The following is a 21331-nucleotide window of genomic DNA, read 5'->3' as shown; positions in this document are numbered from 1 at the left end:
TATTGGCAGTACAGAGTACGGGTGCTCCTTAGACATGTGGGGCGTAGGTTGCATTTATGTTGAAATGGTGACGGGACTGCCTACTTTCCAGGTGTTCGTGACACTCAAGATCAACTCATTAAATATTTAAAGTAAGTGTAAAATAGTAATTAAAACTTCTACGTATGTATTTTTATGTATATGTTTAAGTGTGATTTTTATTTTATGAATTGAAAGCCTTCAATTTAATCCAAAAAGTAATTTATTTATTTCTTGAAGGAATAGGAAGATTACTTGTCAGTAGAGTCCATATATCCAAGTTTGCACGTCAGTAGAGTCTCGCTTCAAAGTTTGCTCGAGAGGAGACTCCTTGTTTACAAATTTTGATTTTTTTCTAAATCTGCTCGTCAATAGAGTCCTCACATCTAAGTTTGCTCGTCATTAGAGTTTCTTTTCCAAAGTTTGTTCGTCAGTAGAGTCCCCTTTTCTAAGTTTGCTCGTCAGTAGAGTCTATCTTTCAAATTTGCTCATCAGTTGAGTTATATAATCCATTTGTTAGTATACTTTTTATTTTTAAGTATGGGTAGAGTCTCCTTGCCAAGTTGCTCATCAGTAAAGTTTCTATTTCTTAGTTTGTTCGTTAGTAGAGTCCTTACATCTGAGTTTGCTCGTCATTAGAGTCCCCATTTAGAGTAGAGACTTTTTTTTTCTAACATTGCTTGCCATTAGAATCTCTTTATCTAAGTTGTATCGTCATCAGAGTCTCTTTTTCTAAGTTTGCTTGTCAGTAGAGTCCCTCTTTTGTAGTTTGTTCGTCAGTAGAGCCCTTTTTCCAAATTTGCTCATCAGTAGAGTTAGTTTATTAGTTTGCTCGTTCGTATGGTTCTTATTTTTAAGTTTGCTCGTGTGAGTAGAGTTCTTTTTTCGAAATTGGCTCAAGTTCCTATTTCTTAGTTGGTTCTCTTTTTTTTTCTCAATTTTTATTTGGCCTCACTTATTCTGAGCATTTACTCATTTAGCCACCTACAGCATTTTTATTTATTACATTCATATTCACTCTATATATATCCTATTCTAAAATCTTCTTAATTTTTTCTTCTTCAATTTCTTTAATTATTTTTTTCTTCAATTTTTGCTCTTCATTTCAAATTTCTAATTCTATTCAACTTCTATCTTCATTCCATTTGTTTCTTCATTTTTCTTTTTTTTTAATTTCCGCGAGTTCTATTATTTTTTCTTCTTACTTCTAAATACAATTCAGCTACTCGAATTCTGTAATTCCTATTTTTCTTAATTTTCATTCAAATTCTACTTAAAAATACAATTTTATTTAATTTCAAATTAACTACATATTTTTTTCATAAATTCTAAGTCAATGATAAATCAATGACAGGATTCGATCCAAAGATCCCTGTCGTGTGAGTCGAACACACTGCTATATGGGCTATGTTCGTTAGTAGAGTCCTTATTTCTAAGTTTGCGTGATTATAGTCACTGTTTTTTTAAGATTGCTCGACAGTAAAAATATTTTTCTATGTTTTCTCGTCGGTAGATACCATATTTCTAGATTTGGTCGTAGTTGGAGTTCCTTTTTATAACCTTGCTCGTCGGTATAGTCCCTTTTCCAAGTTTGCTTGTCAGTAGAGTCCATATTTCTGAGAATGCTCTTCAGTAGAGACTTTTTTCTGAGATTGCTTGCCATCAGAATCTTTTTATTTTGCTCGTTTTTTTTACGTTTGCTCGTCAGTACAGTCCCTTTTTCCAAGTTTGCTCATCAGATCAACTTCTTACGATATTTAAAGTACATATAAATGAATAAAAATAAAAACTTGTTTGTATGTATTAACATAAATTGTTTAAGTATTTCTAGATAGCTATTATTTGACTTCATTTATATATTAATTAACTTTCATCTTATTTTTTAATTATGATTTTTAAATTTATGAATTAAAAGCCTCCTTTTTCATTCAAAAAGTAATCTATTTAATTTCTTGAAGAAAGAAGGAAGTTTTTAACTCAGTATCTTAAATATGATATTTATATATTATTAAACTAAAAATATTTTTCTTTATTTAGATTTTAGGTACTCCAACAGAACAGACGTGGCCTGGCGTATCACGATTGCCTTCGTACAAGCCTCGAAAATTTTATTATTATAAGTAAGTATTAAATATAATATAATCGCACCCCGACTTACGAGTGATCCGACATACGACTTCCTAAAGGAGCAGTTTGTTGCTTCGACATACGAGTAAAATACAAGATACGAGCTTTGAGCTTAAATTTATTTTTAATATTCAAAAAATGAAAACCACAATGCTGCAATTTATGTCATTCAACTGTACTTACCTATATTATAAATCTTTTTTTTTTAAATATATCTTGTATCATTTTATATTTTATTACTCTTTCAGGTCTCGTAGGTTAGGTTTAAGTTTTCCTCGACTGCACGATTCTCCTGATGGTGAATCAGTGGCCGAGAGTTTGTTGCAATTGAATCCGGATGACAGGATAGGGGCTGACGAGTGCCTGAAACACAGATATTTCAGCTCGTTGCCCCCCAAACTACACGAACTGCCTGACGGTAAGAAATATAATAAATAACTAAATTTTATTGAGGCATCTTATAATAATGTATATTTTTCAGAGGCTTCAATATTCAGTGTAGAAGGCGTATTCCTTTACCCCGAACACAGACAAGCCGGGATCAAGTGAGACAACAACTTGAAAATAAGTTTAGTATAAACTTATGAGATTTCATAACGAAACTATGATTAACAGACAAGATGCCAAAAAATATATATTTATTTACATATACAGCGGAAGACTTTTGGTGGCTTTCCTCTTTAAAGCCAGAAGTGATATTTCTCTAAAAGTGTGTCCATTATCGACCAAAGTATATGTACATCCATATATATAAGTATACGAATGTATTGTGAACGAGTGATGTGATAAGCGTAAATTTATTTGTTTGTTGTTATTTTATAAAAAGAAGAGAAACAAATGCTGCAAAGATAACGAACGAGATGACTAATTGAGTTTCTGAGTCGGGCCTAGAGAACATTTATTAAAATAAAATACATTATGAATAGAATTTAGAGTAAATGTAGAAATTATAGAGAATTACATATGCATATATGTATGTTGCAGTAGAATTTATGTCGGGCGGTACGTTAGTGAAAAAAGTAAAGGACTTTTTTTATTGAAGTATTTTATATTATGCTTTTTACCTTTTATGTGCAATATTATGCCTTGGGATATATATATATATATATATATATATATATATATATATATAATAAAATATTTTCAAGCATGTATCCAGTAATACAATTTTTTAGTGAAGAAAAGTTTTGACTTTATTAAAACTGCAAATGTTTTGAGACTGAATTTGGGCTCATATTTCATATATTAATCAAAATGATAATACTTAGCAATTGTTAAATTTATTATTATAGCAATTGAACAAGTGCTAAATGTATAAATAAATAAATGTAAAAGAAACACTTTACATATAAACACAGAGTAATAAAATAAAATATAAAATGAAAGGTTTCTTAGTTTTTATTTTCTAATTATTTGTATCCACTGAAGATGAGTCAAACTCAGACTCAAAAGTTTTGCAGGTTTATTAAAAGTTTTTTTTTTATTAAAAAATTATGTGTATAATATATATATATATATATATATATACACATTAGTTTTATCGAGCCAATATACTTTCTTGTCATTCTTTTACATTTTTATACATCAACAAAAATATTGACTCAAATCATATCGCTATAAATAATAATGCCAATCATATTCTTTCAAAAATATAATTTCAATTATACTCGTGTGCATTTATTTCAACTGTCGAGTTAAATGATTATATTGCCCTAAAATCTTCCCATATATTTTAGTACTGGTTTACTTTTTTTTTTATTAAATTCAAATACATTTTATATTTATAATATAGTAAAGACATTTTTTTTTAAATTATAACAGTTGACAAATATTTGTAATTATTATATTTGTTATATGTTTATTATAACATTAATGTTATTATTTGCATCAATAATATTTTGATAGATGATTTGAGTCAATTTACTTTGTATACATGTGCATGATTTTTATACATTTTAATTTATAAATATATTACTAATTGTGATTGTTAAATTTCTTAACTGTAAGCCTCCATTTTTCTTAAAAATCTTATTTATTTCAATTTCTTTACTTTATTGGACGTTTGGTGAATGGAAAAAATCTGTATAAGATTTCACTGCTTACTTTAATGTCTCAGATTTATAATAATTAAGTAAGTGTATCAATGTATAATTAATTTTTTATTAGTTTATCAATAGTTCTCATATCACTGAAACATTGAATAAAAACATTAAAAAAAATATATATACATATATAAATAAAGAATTTTTAAGAAAAAAAGGGGCTTTAGCTAAGAAATTTAACAATCATATTATATATCTATAAAGTGTATATATTATATATTTTACTTTGCTTGGTTTTAATACTTTTTTATATCGAACTAGGTTTCTTCGAATTATTTTAATAATATAAATAGCATTTTCAATTGTATATAATTTTTTAAAAACGTAAGACATTTCGGTTTTTTATATTTGTTGGCGGAATGTTTTGAAAAGCTGATAGAATGATATTTTAGCAAATTCATTATAAATATATATATATATATATATATAATATATATATATATTTGTATATGGATAAAACAAAAGTAGATAGAAAAATAGTAGACGATTTCAATCAAATTTCTTTTAAAATTTTATAGAACGTTTTCAGTTCATATAAAATTAGTCGAAACACAATAGACAACTCTAGTTGTAGGTAGATGGTGCACTTTTTAGATACAATTATTAAAATTAAGTGAAAAATAGTGTCAAAATCTGCATGCACACATTCGTTCAACACACCAATAAGTATTTAAACAAATTCATAAACACACATTCAAATAACAATTTATTTCTGTATATCATCTTTTTTTTTTCAATGTGTGTTTATGCATTTGTATATAAATACTAAAAACTCTAGTAAAATCCTGTGATATAATTACCCTCATCCAATAAATATTTTAACTTTTCTAAAAAAAATTATACATAAAGTTATTGATTTCTAGACGAATACAAGTGAATAAAAGGTTTTTTCAGACGATGAAATTGGATTTTGTTGTCTGGAAAAGTCTTCTTTTTTAGATTTTACCTAAAAACTCTGGCGAAGGAACACCATTGATGTTGCATGTAATTATATCTGTGTCAACTGCATATTAGTTATTTCGTAATATATACATACACATGTAATAAATTATATATTTATATATATATATATATATATATATATATATATATATAAATAAATTGAAATATGTGTATGTATATTATTAAAATTATATTGCATACTTAGGTCATGCCTAACTTATCTAATAAAATATTAATATAATAATATTGATTATTCTAAATATTATATTAATTTAATTGAAAATTGGTTTCAATATTAATAAATCTATACAGGTATTTATTTTTGAAAAAAATGAGAATCTCAGTGAAGACATTAGTTAAAAACTTTCACCTAAAATTAATCATTCTAATGAATAATAGTTAATATTTATAATTATATCTAAAAAATATAGTTTTTAATGCTAATTATAAATATTTATATTATATTGTACTTCTTTATAAATATTTTAAATAATTTTTAAAGAATATCTGGGTATGCAATATAAATATTCTTCATGCACAGCACTGCCTATATGAAACTATATATATATATGTATATTTTCAAACATACATATATAATTATTTCTACATACATATATACATATATCTACATATGTTTATATGTATTGAAATTTATATATCAATGTATAATGCACACTTTTACCCTCCTGTATTTGCGTCCATTTTTAGCTTTTACGGCAAAATTTGAATTAAAAAATTAGTATAACTATGAAAACTAAAGATGTTTAAGATTAATTTCTTTGCACGATTTGGGTTTGAAGTGAAACTTCTTTAGAACTATCTTTGCATTTATTGTAATTCCGAAAATAGTTTTATAAACATGAAACTTTGATTAATTTTTTGAAATAATCTTCATACTTCATTAAGTTTAATTCTAGCAAAGAGTTACAGTTTAGACTTTTGTAACTAGTGATGCATAGTCGTTAACACTAAATCTAATTTTCTATCATTTTCATTACAATTCAACAGAATTTTTAAAATATTTTTTACATTTTTTATATTACAAGTATTATATTGTTTAGTCTTTTTTATTTTTTTCATATCAATATTGTAATTTTATTATAAATGGCTAAATAAATATCATATTCTTATGTCTGCCCCTTAACTTGCCCAAAGAAGTTTCACTTCAAACTTTATAAAACTAGATTCTTGAAAAGACGACGATTTTTAGAAGACGATTCTATATGTGATTTGATTATTGTATTGAAAGCTTTTGGCTTAATGCTGCTTTTTGGCAATTTTGACGAGCACAACTAATTAATTAGTTGAATTTTATTTTAAAACATGTATTAAAAATTATATATATATATATATATATATATATATATATATATATATATATATATATATATATATAATTTTCAATTCATGTGTCTATTATTATGACCAGACAGACGATTGACGATGATGTTGTTTATTATTGTAAATAGATAATTTTAGTTTATAAGTTTCTATATGATAATAATTATGATTCTAATTTCTAATTATTGATGATGATGATGATAGATGATGACTCTATATACATAAATATATATAGAAATATATCTATATATGCAATTATAAATATAAATATAAATAAATATATTGTATGTAAGAAAATTCTAATGATTAGGAACAAATGAGAATAAATGTCTTTATAATACTAAAACTTTGTTTATATATTTTTACCTTCTAGAAAGAAAGATAAAATATGATAGTGATAGTAAATCAACGAAGTAAATCAATCAAATTTATATTTATTATTATTATACTTCATTTTTATACAAAATTCCTGATAAATTATTCATGTTACATATTATTTCGAAATATTTGTTATAATAATTAATAATTATTTTTATCCCAAAGCATGTGTAATATTATGCACTCGTTGACTTTTACCTTCTTGCAGAGCCTTTTCTAAAACCTGAATCATTTTACACAAATTATTAACATCGGTTTGCATCAATATTTCCTTCTTCTTGAACAAACTCTGTTCCTCATCATTTTTGGGCTCATTTTTCAACCTCAAACTCTCACCCTTCGATATTTGTAAAGTCAAAGTAATCACAGGCATGCATTGTTGTTTCAAATACCTCGAAGCCACTTGGACCTCGAATCTCCAAAATAAATCTACATAGTAGTTTAAATTTGGTCTTCTGAGGATGAATACTTGTTTTAAAGACTCTGCGGAGTTGTCATAGAGTTTTTTGAGAGTGTTTGATTTGGGTTCATCGAATCCTAGAGTGGTAATGCATTCTTTGAATTCATCGCTGTTTAATTTTTGTTTTGTGCATTCTAGGAAGAAGTGTAAGATCGTAGCAGTCGTGGCGAGGTCTTGGGGGTGAGTGAAATTTTCTGCAAAGAAATAACATACACATAATGTAATTATTTCGGTATATATATATATATATGTATATATATATATATATGTATATATTTGTAAAGTATGTCTTTATTACCAGACATTTCATTGTTTAAATAATCTGAAAGCTGCGTACATAATTTTTCAAGATTTTGTTGAGGTAGTTGAGTTATTGTCATAAGACTTTGTTTACAATCATTAGTTAAAGAAAAAGCCATAATTAATGTGTTTCTAAAGTATTTTGTTTATATTTAATTATTTTAAGACATAGTCTTAATTTTGTTCCCACATGCATTAAATGGTTTAAAATAATTTCAATACTTTTCATTAACGTTTAAAACTACATTTATAATTATTTATTACATTTTTTAAATATATTTGCACATTAATTTATCGAATATTTAGAAACTATATTAATTAATTATATTAAAGTTGAATTGTTAACCTCAACTGTCAAAACATTTACTTTCAACTGTCAATCTTGAAGTTGTGTAAAATGCGCGGTAAATTCAAACAAACTTTAAATAATATGTTTATGATTTAACATGTATTAAATACTATATATAAATAATAAAAATTTTATCTCCTTACTAATAAAATTAATTGCAAAATACTTTTAAATATATTTGATGTTATATTTATTAAATATTTAGTTAATATTATTTTATTTTATTCGAAACAGAAACTTTTGCTTGCGAACAACAATTTTGACAGTTCTGCAAAATGCCGGTAAATTCAAAACACTTTGATAACATGTGTTATTTTTATTAAAACCAACGTTATTAGTTTATTTATATAGTTATATTTATACATATAATATAATTCAGTATTATTATTATTATACTAATAAGTACTAGGCAGTATTTTAAATTATTTTATTCTTGTATTAATTTTCAGACCCACCATTTTTTCTGGTCCGTCATGAATGTTCGGTAAGAATAAAAGGATACTGTTGGAATTCATATTTTTAAGTTAATAAAATATATATAGTGATTCTGTTTGGTGTTGTGTTAAATTTTAAATAACGCGCAATCTAAATTTATTTATATTTAAAGTAATCCACAACTGCTTGTTCTTATATTAGTGAAAATAGTGAAGTGTTTCGTATGATGCCAAAGGATGTTGCAAAAATAGAAAAATGGTGAGGATACATCTTGATTTACTTTAAATATATAATTATCTTTGCTATTGGTTATATATGACATGTTTTTTCAAGTCTTTAAATATATTATTATCTTATTAAACTACTGTTAATTTTTATTATTTTAATTATCAGTACAAGTATTGTTGCAAATTAAAGATTGATCCTAAATTATCCCATCTCTTTTAGGTAATTTTGGAGCCCTGGGACATTTTGCTATTAAGTATAGATTCTCCAGTCTATTATAATTAGATATCAAATTGAGTAATTCGTCTATGAAAGGACTCTAACAAGGATAAGGTTATGTGTTTGAACGAAGCTTTCAATGTCTACTTTTAAGGTTAAAAATATTTATATAACTTTTATTAATACTATAAATAAAACTTTATGTTATTGTATTGATGATATTTATCATATTAATCATATGGGTCTACTATATTTGTTATCAACTAACATTTTTGCTTCTGAAAACTATCAGAAACTGGTAATATAAATATTACTATTAATTAAAACTCTCGAACAATATTAATTTGCTATAAGTTAATGAAAAACTATTAATAACAAATGCCATTGAATGAATTCTCTATTAAAACTATATAATCCTATTGAAACTTAGAAAAACGTTCTTATTTTAAAGGTTTGTGTATGTAACTCTTTTCAGTTTCTTATTTACACAAAAATTAAGATAATAGTACTATTACGTATAAAAATGATACTGAAATACTATTGATGAGGTAAAGCTTAAATTCAAAACATTTACTTAAATATTTCTCTTATATCAATATAGTTTTTCTACTACACCTTTCAAATCTCAAATTGTATCAATTCTTTATTCTTCAACACAGATATATAAAACACCAGAATATTTATCATATTGCAATTTTTTTATTAACAAAATCATATGTTCGGACATCTTGCATAAGTTTTCATATAAAATCATATTAAACAATATAAGTTTATGTAATGGAGCTTTTTTTATCATTCCACTTCTCTTCTTGTTTTTGGAAACAGACAAACGGCCACTAGGAATCCAAATATTGCCGAAGCTGTAATAGGAGAAAGAAATTACTAATAATTTATAAGTTAAGGAAGAAAATTTTTAGTTAATCTGTAGTAACAAATATTAAACCACTAATATAAATAATATATGGGGTAAATATATAGAACTTATACTACTACTGTGATGTCTATTGGTAAATTGTATAATAATTGGTAATAGTTTTTAATAGTGTAGTTTTTTAATACGCCTTAATAACTTAATAGCCTTTTGTTAATACATATATTTAGACTTTATGATTTTGTTTAAACAAATTTCATCGATTAATCTTTTCCATATGATTTTTTTGACCTTATCTTTTCATTTTATTTGCAGTCCTCATATTCTAATATAATCGTAGGACATTTGGTACTAATTATGATTATTATTATTATAGCTATTTTTTAGCTTCTCGAAAGAGAAGTTTATGTTTTCTCCAGACAATCCGACTTGTTACTTTTATGTTTTCTCCTCATTTCAAGTGATTCTCAATCGTTTGAGATCAAAGTGGGAAAAGCTATAATGTGTAGAGTAAATTTTTGACCTTTTGTCGACGTTTTCTCAAAAACGGCTGTACCGATTTTAAAAATTTAAAAGCAAAACCTTTTGTCTACAAATTCTGGACCGATTTTGAAAATTCATTCATCATTTGTAAATAGTGCTGACTAGTTTTTCTTAAAAATCAACCAGCTTGTTTCTTTGTAGTTAAATAAATTTTATGCAATTATAGAGTTCATGGTCAAATTGAACATCTTAAAATATTATAAGCCTATGAAAAGTGGTTTATTTATAAAAAATAGGAGGAGTTTTCTGCGGTATTTAAGGAAGAGTTCATGGTCAAATCGAACATCTTAAAATATTATAGGCCTGTGAAAAGTGGTTTATTTATAAAAAATAGGAATAGTGTTCTGCGGTATTTAAGGAAGAGGGGGGAGTTGACAAAAGGGGGGAGTCTTATTTTAGGGGAAGGGGGGTTGACAAAAAAGGGAGAGGTTTAGTAAGATATCAGGTGTATTTATTTTTTACCTAGATTTTCGAAAAAAAATAAAAAAAAGTAACGATTTTTTCGTAAATATGAGAATGCTTAGCGTGGAAGGGAGATAATTTCAAATATCACAACGTATCACTAAGCGGGAGGGGGGGGCAAAAATCCTTAAAAAATCGATCACGTGATTAATGGACGCCTCCGAAATTTCTAACATTGACACGTACTTTATAAAATATATTTTAAATTTTGATGGTATTGTGTTTTTCTTTAATAATTTAAAATTAGTTGGAACACGAATTTTCATCTTTATCTAATCGGAATCTATCGGAACGTTCTTTGGTGTTTCTTAGGTATCTACTGATTACAGTTACTTTATATTATGTTGTCAAATATCTCCCTTCCGCTTTTTTGCTCTTGGTTTATAATACAAAAAGGCGGAAGGGAGATATTTGACAACCTTATATTTTAAATACTTATGTTATTGTTTCTATTTCTACAGGGCATTGTAAATTTGTTTGTCTCTTAATAGTAATATAAGATAGTTGCAACAGGGATTTTCATCTTTATCTAATCGGAATCTATCGGAACGTTCTTTGGTGTTTCTTAGGTACCTACTGATTACAGTTACTTTATATTTTAAATACTCATGCTATTGTTTCTAATGAATGTATACAGGGCATTGTAAATTTGTTTGTCTCTTAATAATAATCTAAGATTAGTTGTGTGAGGGATTTTTATCTTTATCTAATAGGAATCTATCGGAACGTTCTTTGGTGTTTCTTAGGTATCTACTGATTACAGTTACTTTTATATTTCAAATACTTATGTTATTGTTTCTAATGAATGTATACAGGGCATTGTAAATTTGTTGATTAGTTGGACGAGAAATTTTTATCTTTATCTAATCGGAATCTATCGGAACGCTCTTTGGTGTTTCATAGGTATCTACTGATTACACTTACTTTATATTTTAAATACTTATGTTATTGTTTCTAATGAATGTATACAGGGCATTGTAAATTCGTTTGTCTCTTAATAATAATCTAAGATTAGTTGGACGAGGGATTTTCATCTTTATCTAATCGGAATCTATCGGAGCGTTCTTTGGTGTTTCCTACAGTAGGTACCTACTGATTACAGTTGCTGTTATTATTTTCTCTCACCTATCATCGACGGGGCGTAGGCGAACGTGGCCTCGAAGTCTCCTAACCTGAACCTGACCGCCCTCGCCTGGCACATCTTGTCCAGGGCGTCCTCGATCCCGGTCATCGCCATTATTTCGTGCTTCTTCAACATCTTCACGACGATTATTTACATTACTTTTTTCAGAATTTAAATCTATTCTATTTTTTCACAATTTAATTATTTTTTTACAATAAATTTAGATGACATTTTTTGATGACGCGTGTCATGTTTTGTTTTAATAGACAATTGTCTGATGAATGATTTGTTCTGAAATTAATTTTAATTGCTGATGTATGGCATCGTGCCTTAAGGCAAATTGCTAGAACTTCCCGTACCTTGATGAAATTCGAGAAAAGTATTAGCAGGAAAGTACATTTTTAAAAAAATCTGTAAAACGGACCGTTTGTATTAAAAGCTTGTAATTTGAGAATATGATACCTCGAAGAGTGTGTTAGCACAATAAATACTAAAATTGATGGGTTTTCTAACAAAATTTTGAGTTATAAAGGCTTTTATTAACGTTTATCAATACACTGATACAGTATTGTAGCTGGAAATTAGTAGTAAATTCAAGAAGCTCTGCAGGACGTACCGTTTGCTTTACCACCTTGAAGTTTTAATATGATATACTTCAATATGTCTATTACTGCTACAAATACCAAAATCGATGTAGTTTCTAACAAAATTTTTAGGTATAAATAATTTTATCAAAGTTAACTTGCTTACTACAAAAGTATGTGTGAAGGCAGGAAAGTACATTTTTAAAAAATTCTGTTGAACGCACCGTTTGTACTACAACTTTGTATTTTAAAAATGTTATATTTCAATGTGTCTATTATAACAACAAATACTAAAATTGATAGGTTTTCTAACAAAATTTTATATTATAGAGGCTTTTATCTACGCTCTCCTGTCGATCTATATCCTAGCATCCTAGCATGATGATGGTGATAAATGGTATACTCAAGGAGCTCTGCAGGACGTATTGTTTGTATCACGACCTTGTAATTCGAATATGATATATTTCAATATATCTATTTTGACAACAAACACTAAAATTAAAGGGTTTTCTAACAAAATTTTGAGTTGTAAAGACTTTTATTAAACTTTGCACTGGACGCCTAATAAAGTGATCAGATAGAGTCCTATGATGTTGGAAATTAGTGGTAAATTCAAAGAGCTCTGCAGGACGTACTGTTTGTACTTCAATATTGTAATTTAAGTATGTGATACCTCAATGTGTCTATTATAATAATAAATACTAAAATTGATGGGTTTTCTGACAATGTTTTGAATAATTGAGACTCTCATTGAACCTTGCACTTAACCAAAATCAATTTACTCGCTTACTGATATAATACCATTATGTGAGAAAGTAGTGGTATATTCAAGGAGCTCTACAGGACGTACTTTTAGTACTATAGTTTTATAATTATAATATGATATACTCCAATATGTCTATTATAATAACAAATACTAAAATCGATGGGGTTTTTAACAAAGTTTTGAATTATAGTGGCTTTTATCTAACTCTGCACTAAACATCTACCAATATACCAGGATACTAATATGATGATGACGATAAATGGTATATTTAAGGAGCTCTACAGGACGTACTTTTAGTACTACATACTTATAATTCTAATATGATATACTTCAATATGTCTATTATAATGACAAATACTAAAATCGATAGGTCATCTCACAAAATTTTGAGTAATTGAGACTTTCATTGAACCTTGGCACTTGACTAAAATTAATTTACTCATAGAATGATATATCATTATGCAAGAAAATAGAGGGGTATTCAAGGAGTTTTACAGGTCGTACCGTTTGTATTACGACCTTGAAAATCGAATATGATATACTTCAATATGTCAATTATAATGATAAATACTAAAATCGATGAGTTTTCTAATAAAGTTTTGAGTAATTGAGACTTTCATTGAACTTGCACTTGACTAAAATCAATTTACTCGCATACTGATATAAGTACCATTATGCTAGAAAATAGTGCTTAATTCAAGGAGCTCTACATAGCGTACTTTTAGTACTACAGTCTTATAATTCTAATATGATATACTTCAATATATCTATTAAAATAACAGATATTAAAATCGATGGGTTTGCTAACAAAATTTCGAGATATCGACGATTTTACGAAACCTTGCACTTGACTAAAATCAATATATTGACTTATAAGTCAATATATTGATTTTAGTCAATCATTGTCATTGTAGTCCTAAAAGGACGTCCTGTAAAGTTCCTTGAATATACCACTACTTTCTTGCATAATGGTACTATATTAGTATACTAATATAGTACCATTATGCAAGAAAGTAGTGGTATATTCAAGGAACTTTACAGGACGTCCTTTTAGGACTACAATCTTATAATTCTAATATGATATACTTCAATATATCTATTTTGATGACAAATTCTAAAATTAATAGGTTTTTAACAAAATTTTGAATTATAATGGCTTTTATCTAACTCTGCACTAAACGGTTACCAATATACCAGGATACTAATATCATGATGGCGATATATTCAAGGAGCTCTACAGGACGTACTTTTAGAACTACAATCTTATAATTCTAATATGATATACTTCAAGATGTCTATTATAGAGACAAATAGTAAAATCGATGGGTTTGCTAACAAAATTTCGAGATATCGACGATTTTACAAAACCTTGCACTTCACTAAAATCAATTTAGTCACATACTGACTATTATGCTAGAAAATAGTGCTTAATTCAAGGAGCTCTAAAGGACGTACTTTTAGTACTACATATTTATAATTCTAATATGATATACTTTAAAATATCTATTATAACACCAAATAGTAAAATTAATGGGTTTTCTAACGAAATTTTGTGTTATACCCAATTTTAAAACACTGTCGTAGAATCTACTCCACATTTGACAGAGAAGTATAAATTATAATTAATCAAACAAAATTTTATATATAAAATACATCTAATAAATTTTATTTTAGTTATTAAATTACAATTACAATAAAACGGTTAAAATTTTAAATCAAAAAGTATACAAATACTAATACAAACTTATAAAATATTAAAGCTGTTGCTCGACTAGTTAATAGTAGAAGTAAAAGTAAAAATAGCAGTATAAGTATAAGTAAAAATAACAGTAAAAATAGAAATAAAATTCGTTCCTTCTAAAATCTGTGTCTAAAATTCACTGCTCCTCCATAATTAGTTCTTCCAGTTCCAAAAGCGCCTCCAAAGTGTTTACTGGCGAAGGCGTCAGCGTCCAAACTTGTACGACCATTGTTGGCTCTAAATAAATTGACACCAGCATTTGCACCAACCTGGATAATGAAAATATATTTAAATATTTTCCCTAAAAATATATATTTAATGTCTCCTTACATCAGTGCCAAATCCTCGGGTATGTTGAGCATTGACGCCAACATGTCCTTTGCCCTCACGAGAATATTGAAGTCCTCCTCCGACAGTTACTGGTCCAGTTCCGACTCCTGGTTGTTTGTAAGTACGAGCCCAGTTGGCATTCCCGTCCAATTTGTGCCCATTTTTGTTGTATAGAGTTCCTGCTGCTTCTGCAGTCACCTGGGTAAAGGATTTAGGGACTTAGTAAATGTTTGAATGTAAAAATAACGTAACAATAACGTCACGTGTATGTTAGGATAGGACTCGGAGGTGCAAGTGCAATGTTCAATGAAAGTCTCGATTACTCAAAATTTTGTTAGAAAACCCGTCGATTTTAGTATTTGTCATCATAACAGACATATTGAAGTGTATTATATTAGAGTTACAAGTATGTAGTACTAAAAGTAGGTCTTGTAGAGCTCCTTGAATTTAGCACTATTTTCTAGCTTAATGGTACTATGTCAGTATATTCAATTTAGTCAAATGCAAGGTTCAGTAAAAGTCTCAATTACTCAAAATTTTGTTAGAAAACCCATCGATTTTAGTATTTGTGATTATAATAGATATATTGAAGTGCATTGTATTAGGATTTCAAGATCGTAGTACTAAAAGTACGTCCTGTAGAGCTTCTTGAATATACCACTATTTTCTACCATAATGGTACCATAGCTAGTATTGCAGTGCTATATCAGTATGGTGATAGACGTCAAGTGCAAAGTTCAATAAAAGTCAAAATATTTGAAACTTTTTTTAGAAACTACATCGATTTTAGTATTTGCGATTATAATAGACACTTTGAAGTGTTATATATTTAAATTGCAAAGTTGTAATGCAAACGGTGCGGCCTGCATAAATTTTTCAATTTTTGTCTGTTGTCATAATTTTGTGAATTGTTTGATAAAATTCGTTATAACTCAAAATTTTGTTAGAAACCTCATCGATTGTAATATTTTTTATCACAATAGACACTTTCAAGAATAACATACTAAATTTACTACACTTTAGCACAAATGGTGCGTTCTGTAGAACTCATTGAAAATGACACTTCTGTATTACTTTACTTTATTTCGTATGGCTGTCCGGATTTCTAGTACCCAACAGTATATATCCACATTTATTACACTAACATAACAAAAACGTCACATACACGTAACTAAATGCAAACTAGTGGGGCGCATGGCATCGTGCCTTAAGGAAAATTACTGGAATTTCCCGTACCAAAAATTATTTTTTTTAAAAAGATTAACATTTTTGAAAAAAAAATTACTCTGAAAAAATTAGATTTTTGGAAGCTATAAATTTTGACAAAAACTTACTTTTTTTGAAGAAAAATTTATTTTGAAATATTTTGGAAATTCTGAACTTTTTTCAAAGCAATCGTACTGCTTTAACTGCGTAAAAACGAAATATCGAAGCGCGTAAGCGCCGGGTCGCCGTCTAACGCGTACACATTGGTACGGAACCCTTAGAAATGTAAAAAAATTATACTTATTGTTAAAATCTCTATAAAATATCTGATAATTTGACGTGCATATGTTTAAGATCATTTTTGACCGCCAAATGGCATTTTTTTTACTTTTTTTATTAGATTTCCGAAACCGCTAGACCTGGCTTCATGAAAATTTGATCAATTCTTCATCTTGTCAATACAAGTAAAATGTTTTTTGAATTATTAAAATCGCTCCGTTTTTTTAAAAACTGAGTTACCATTTTTGGCACTTTTTGCTTCGTATCTTCGGAACTAAGACCTGTTAGACCTGCCTTCACCAAAAACTAATCAGCACGTCTTCTTATCAATACGAATCGAATGATTTTTAAATTATTCAAATCGGTTGATCGGTGTTCCCGAAATCGTCGACGAAAATTTGTATCTGCACAACCACACATACACACACGCACACACACATACATCCATTTCTTCTAAGGTATGCCAAAATATTCAGAAACCTCTAAACGTAAAGATATATAAAAATTTTCATTTTCGATTTTTTTGCGATTACTATAACTTACCCTAGGACAAGTTAAAAATCATTAATTTTTTTATAAGTATCTATTATATTTACCCTGGTTCCTCCCAAGGCGCCAGGTTTGGCGTCCACTGATACCGACTGTCTTTCTGCCTGGTCTGCTGAAATACTTCCACAGGTTCCCTATGTAATCCTCCAGTGGCAGCAGGCCATATTGCTTTCCTTCTTCGTCATAGGCGATTTCCAGGAACAATGGACCAGCATCGCAGACCAGGAGGACGGCGAACAGAGCGATGATTATTTCAACATTTTTTATAGAAGTATAAAAATATTACTGATGTTTTTTTGTTTCGATGAGCGCACTACTGGGCTGTATCGGTTTACTGAGATTTCTGATGTTTTCCGGCAGTGTTTTGGATGGTTTTATACTGAGATTTCGATTTGAAATTGTAAATCCCATTTTTAACGACTATGAGAGTGTTATCAATTTTATTGGCGACGAAATATAAACAATATTAGTCGGGTGGCTGGTGAACATAAAGAGTTATCCTAAAAATTATATATTTTTATTTAATCAATATCAACAATCTCATGTCCTATTTACAAACGGTTTCCTTAAAAAGAATGTTCTAATTAAGACCAACTCAATTATAATTTAACCAGGAAGACTTTTTTGACGCCCAATTTGAAAATCGACGTCGTTTATGAGGAATTGCTTAAATAATACAATTCGAGCATGGATTAGAGATAAGGACTCTAAAGAAAGCTGACAAAAGCCTCCTGGAGGGTTTTTTTTAGATATGGTGCAGAAGAAGATAAAAGGGACTTCTGGAGAATAAATGAGACAACATTAAAAAAAAGTGATATTAAAAAGGGCTCTACTGGATTTGAATATAAAAAGGAAACTGGCACGGATTCATATTTGAAAAAGGGGTCTTTATAATTAACCCAGAAGACTTTTTTACGCCTAATTTGGAAATGGATAATAATTTATCAATTAATTGAAATACTACATTTGCAGCATGGATTAGAGACATAGACTCTAAAAAAAGCTGACAAAAGCCTCCTGAAGAGTTTTTTAGATATAGGAATTCTTAAAGTGAGTAAAAGATAAAGGGTCTCTACTGAATTTGATTATGAAAAGGAAACCGGCGCGGATTCATATTAGGAGAAGAGGTCTTTATAATTAAACCAGAAGACTTTTTTGACGCCTAATTTTGAAATCTATGTCATTTATGAGGAACTGATAAAATACAACATTTGGAGCATAAATTAGAGACATGGACTCTAAAGAAAGCTGACAAAAGCCTCCTGGAGAGTTTTTTTTAGATATGGTGCAGAAGAAGATAAAAGGGACTTCTGGAGAATAAATGAGATAAATTAAAAAAGTGATATTAAAAAGGGCTCTACTGGATTTGAATATGAAAAGGAAACTGGCTCGGATTCATATTTGGAAAGGGGTCTTTATAATTAACCCAGAAGACTTTTTACGCCTAATTTGGAAATTGATAATAATTTATCAATAATTGAAATACTACATTTGCAGCATGGATTAGAAACATAGATTCTAAAAAAAGCTGACAAAAGCTACCTGGATAGTTTTTTAGATATAGGAATCCTTAAAGTGAGTAAAAGATAAAGGGTCTCTACTGAATTTGATTATGAAAAGGAAACCGGCGCGGATTCATATTAGGAGAAGAGGTCTTTATAATTAAACCAGAAGACTTTTTTGACGCCTAATTTTGAAATCTATGTCATTTATGAGGAACTGATAAAATACAACATTTGGAGCATAAATTAGAGACATGGACTCTAAAGAAAGCTGACAAAAGCCTCCTGGAGAGTTTTTTTTAGATATGGTGCAGAAGAAGATAAAAGGGACTTCTGGAGAATAAATGAGATAACATTAAAAAAAGTGATATTAAAAAGGGCTCTACTGGATTTGAATATGAAAAGGAAACTGGCTCGGATTCATATTTGGAAAAGGGGTCTTTATAATTAACCCAGAAGACTTTTTTACGCCTAATTTGGAAATTGATAATAATTTATCAATTAATTGAAATACTACATTTGCAGCATGGATTAGAAACATAGATTCTAAAAAAAGCTGACAAAAGCTACCTGGATAGTTTTTTAGATATAGGAATCCTTAAAGTGAGTAAAAGATGAAGGGTCTCTACTGAATTTGATTATGAAAAGGAAACTGGCACGGATTCATATTAGGAGAAGAGGTCTTTATGATTAAACCAGAGACTTTTTTGACGCCTAATTTGGAAATAAATTTCATTTATGATCAACTCTTAAAATACTACAATTGCAGCATGAATTAGAGACATGGACTCTAAAGAAAGCTGATAAATCTACCTGGAGAGTTTTTTTTGATATGGAGAAGATAAAATTGATCACTGGGGAATAAATGAAACAAGAGAGTAAAAGAAAAAGGGGCTTTACTGAATTTGATTATGAAAGGACACTGGCACGGATCCATTTTCGGAAAAGAGGCCTTATAATTAAACCGGAAGATTTTATTTCGATGTCATTTATTAGAAACTGATAAAATTCTACATTGGAACATGCATTAGAGACATGGACTATAAAGAAAGCCGGCAAAAGCCTCTTTGATAGTTTTTTATAGTTATAGGTGCTAGAGAAGGAAAAAAGGACTACTGAGGAAGGAAAACAGTACTCTATAATTAAACCAGGTTTTTTGACGCCTAATTTGGAAATCGATGTCACTGATAAAATACTACTTTTGAAGCATGGATTAGACGTTTTTTTTCTTTTTTTGGACTCTAAAGAAAGCTGAAAAAAAGCCTCTTGGAGAGTTTTATTTAGATATGGTGCTGGAGAAGATAAATTGGATAGACTGAGGGATATATAAAACAATATTTAAAAAGAGTAAAATAAGAAGGGACTCTACTGAATTTATTATGAAAAGGAAACTGGCGCGGATTCATATTAGGAAAAGAAGTCTTTATAATTACACCAGAAGACTTTTTGACGCTTAATTTGGAAATCGGTGTCATTTATGAGGAACTAATAAAATACTGCATTTGGGAGTATAGATTATAAAGAGGTGGACCCTAAAGAAATTTTTTACTGAAATTGATTATGAAAAGGAAACTAGAGCGGATCCATATTAGAAAAAAATGCTTTGTGCACAAACTCAGACTAAAATATGGCGCAGAGCAAAGTACATGATGGACAAGAAATATCTTTTTTGCGAAAAGGAAACTAGATTGAATACATATTTAAAACACTGCAATAACAATTAGATATGTAAAATGGAGAAGAGAAGATAAAATGAAATTACATGGTGGTAAGAAAAAAATTTAGAAGAAACATTCATTTTGAAAAAAATCTGCCCTAGTAGTAGAAATAGAAGGATGTAAGGAAGGACAGAATGTAAGAATGATCATCTTAAATTAAATGACAAAATACAAAAAATTAAAGCTAAAGCACAGAATGAATGAATTCTCCAGAAGTAAATTTACAAACAAGACAGAGTAAAGTAGTAAATTAAATCTGATGCTTTTCCACCATGGACCAGATAATAACAATATAAATTATTATCATCAGCTACCGCACTAATACGGGATATATTTTTTTGATAAAAATTCTGATGCATTCTCAGCCAAAGTTATTCCCCTTTTACTGTATTTATGAATACAAGATTACTAAATATTACAATAATTTATTGAGTCATCAATGCTATTAATATACATATTGAAACAAAACATTGTTAAAATCTTTTATAGCCTATTACTGTCCATTTTATTATCAAAGGTATTTTTTATGTTCTTGGAAATAGAATGAAAATTTGTTTTTGAAATAAACGTTCTTGTACAATATTTATAGACGATACATATTAAAGTTGAATTTATCATCACATCATATTTTCATTACATTTTACAATTTACTGGATGGTTTCTTGGACTTTTAGTGCAAAAATTTGAATGCAATTTATTTAATTTGTATCATTTTTTTAGCAATTATGGTCGTTTGTATTATAGTATAACTTAAAATTGTT

The 21331-nt window shown here is 28.3% G+C and overlaps 3 protein-coding genes across 3 annotated transcripts; 1 reads left to right on the top strand and 2 right to left on the bottom strand.

The window, feature by feature from the left end:
• Positions 1–34: 34 nt before the first annotated feature.
• Positions 35–2963, top strand: LOC113388593 (cyclin-dependent kinase 14-like). Its single transcript, XM_026625961.1, has 5 exons — positions 35–91; positions 1727–1780; positions 2056–2138; positions 2394–2563; positions 2627–2963. Exons 1-5 carry the CDS (start codon positions 35–37, stop codon positions 2692–2694), a joined length of 432 nt encoding a protein of 143 aa, XP_026481746.1. The 3' UTR covers positions 2695–2963.
• Positions 2964–7062: 4099 nt separating this feature from the next.
• On the bottom strand, positions 7063–7787 carry LOC113388591 (COMM domain-containing protein 2-like). The gene is made up of 2 exons (XM_026625960.1): positions 7667–7787; positions 7063–7562 (listed from the first exon to the last, which is right to left on the bottom strand). The coding sequence occupies exons 1-2, from the start codon at positions 7785–7787 to the stop codon at positions 7063–7065; spliced, it is 621 nt and encodes a 206-aa protein (XP_026481745.1).
• A 7315-nt stretch (positions 7788–15102) lies between these two features.
• LOC113388590 lies at positions 15103–15990 on the bottom strand. Its single transcript, XM_026625959.1, has 3 exons — positions 15975–15990; positions 15317–15534; positions 15103–15255 (listed from the first exon to the last, which is right to left on the bottom strand). Exons 1-3 carry the CDS (start codon positions 15988–15990, stop codon positions 15103–15105), a joined length of 387 nt encoding a protein of 128 aa, XP_026481744.1.
• Between the last annotated feature and the right edge of the window lie 5341 nt (positions 15991–21331).

The sequence above is a fragment of the Ctenocephalides felis genome, unplaced genomic scaffold (assembly GCF_003426905.1).
Source record: "Ctenocephalides felis isolate EL2017-DRISC unplaced genomic scaffold, ASM342690v1 CF-g0.4_SCAFFOLD_03572, whole genome shotgun sequence".
Lineage (NCBI taxonomy): Eukaryota > Metazoa > Arthropoda > Insecta > Siphonaptera > Pulicidae > Ctenocephalides > Ctenocephalides felis.
Note: the sequence above shows the minus strand (reverse complement) of the source record. Positions and strands in the feature narration are given on the sequence as shown.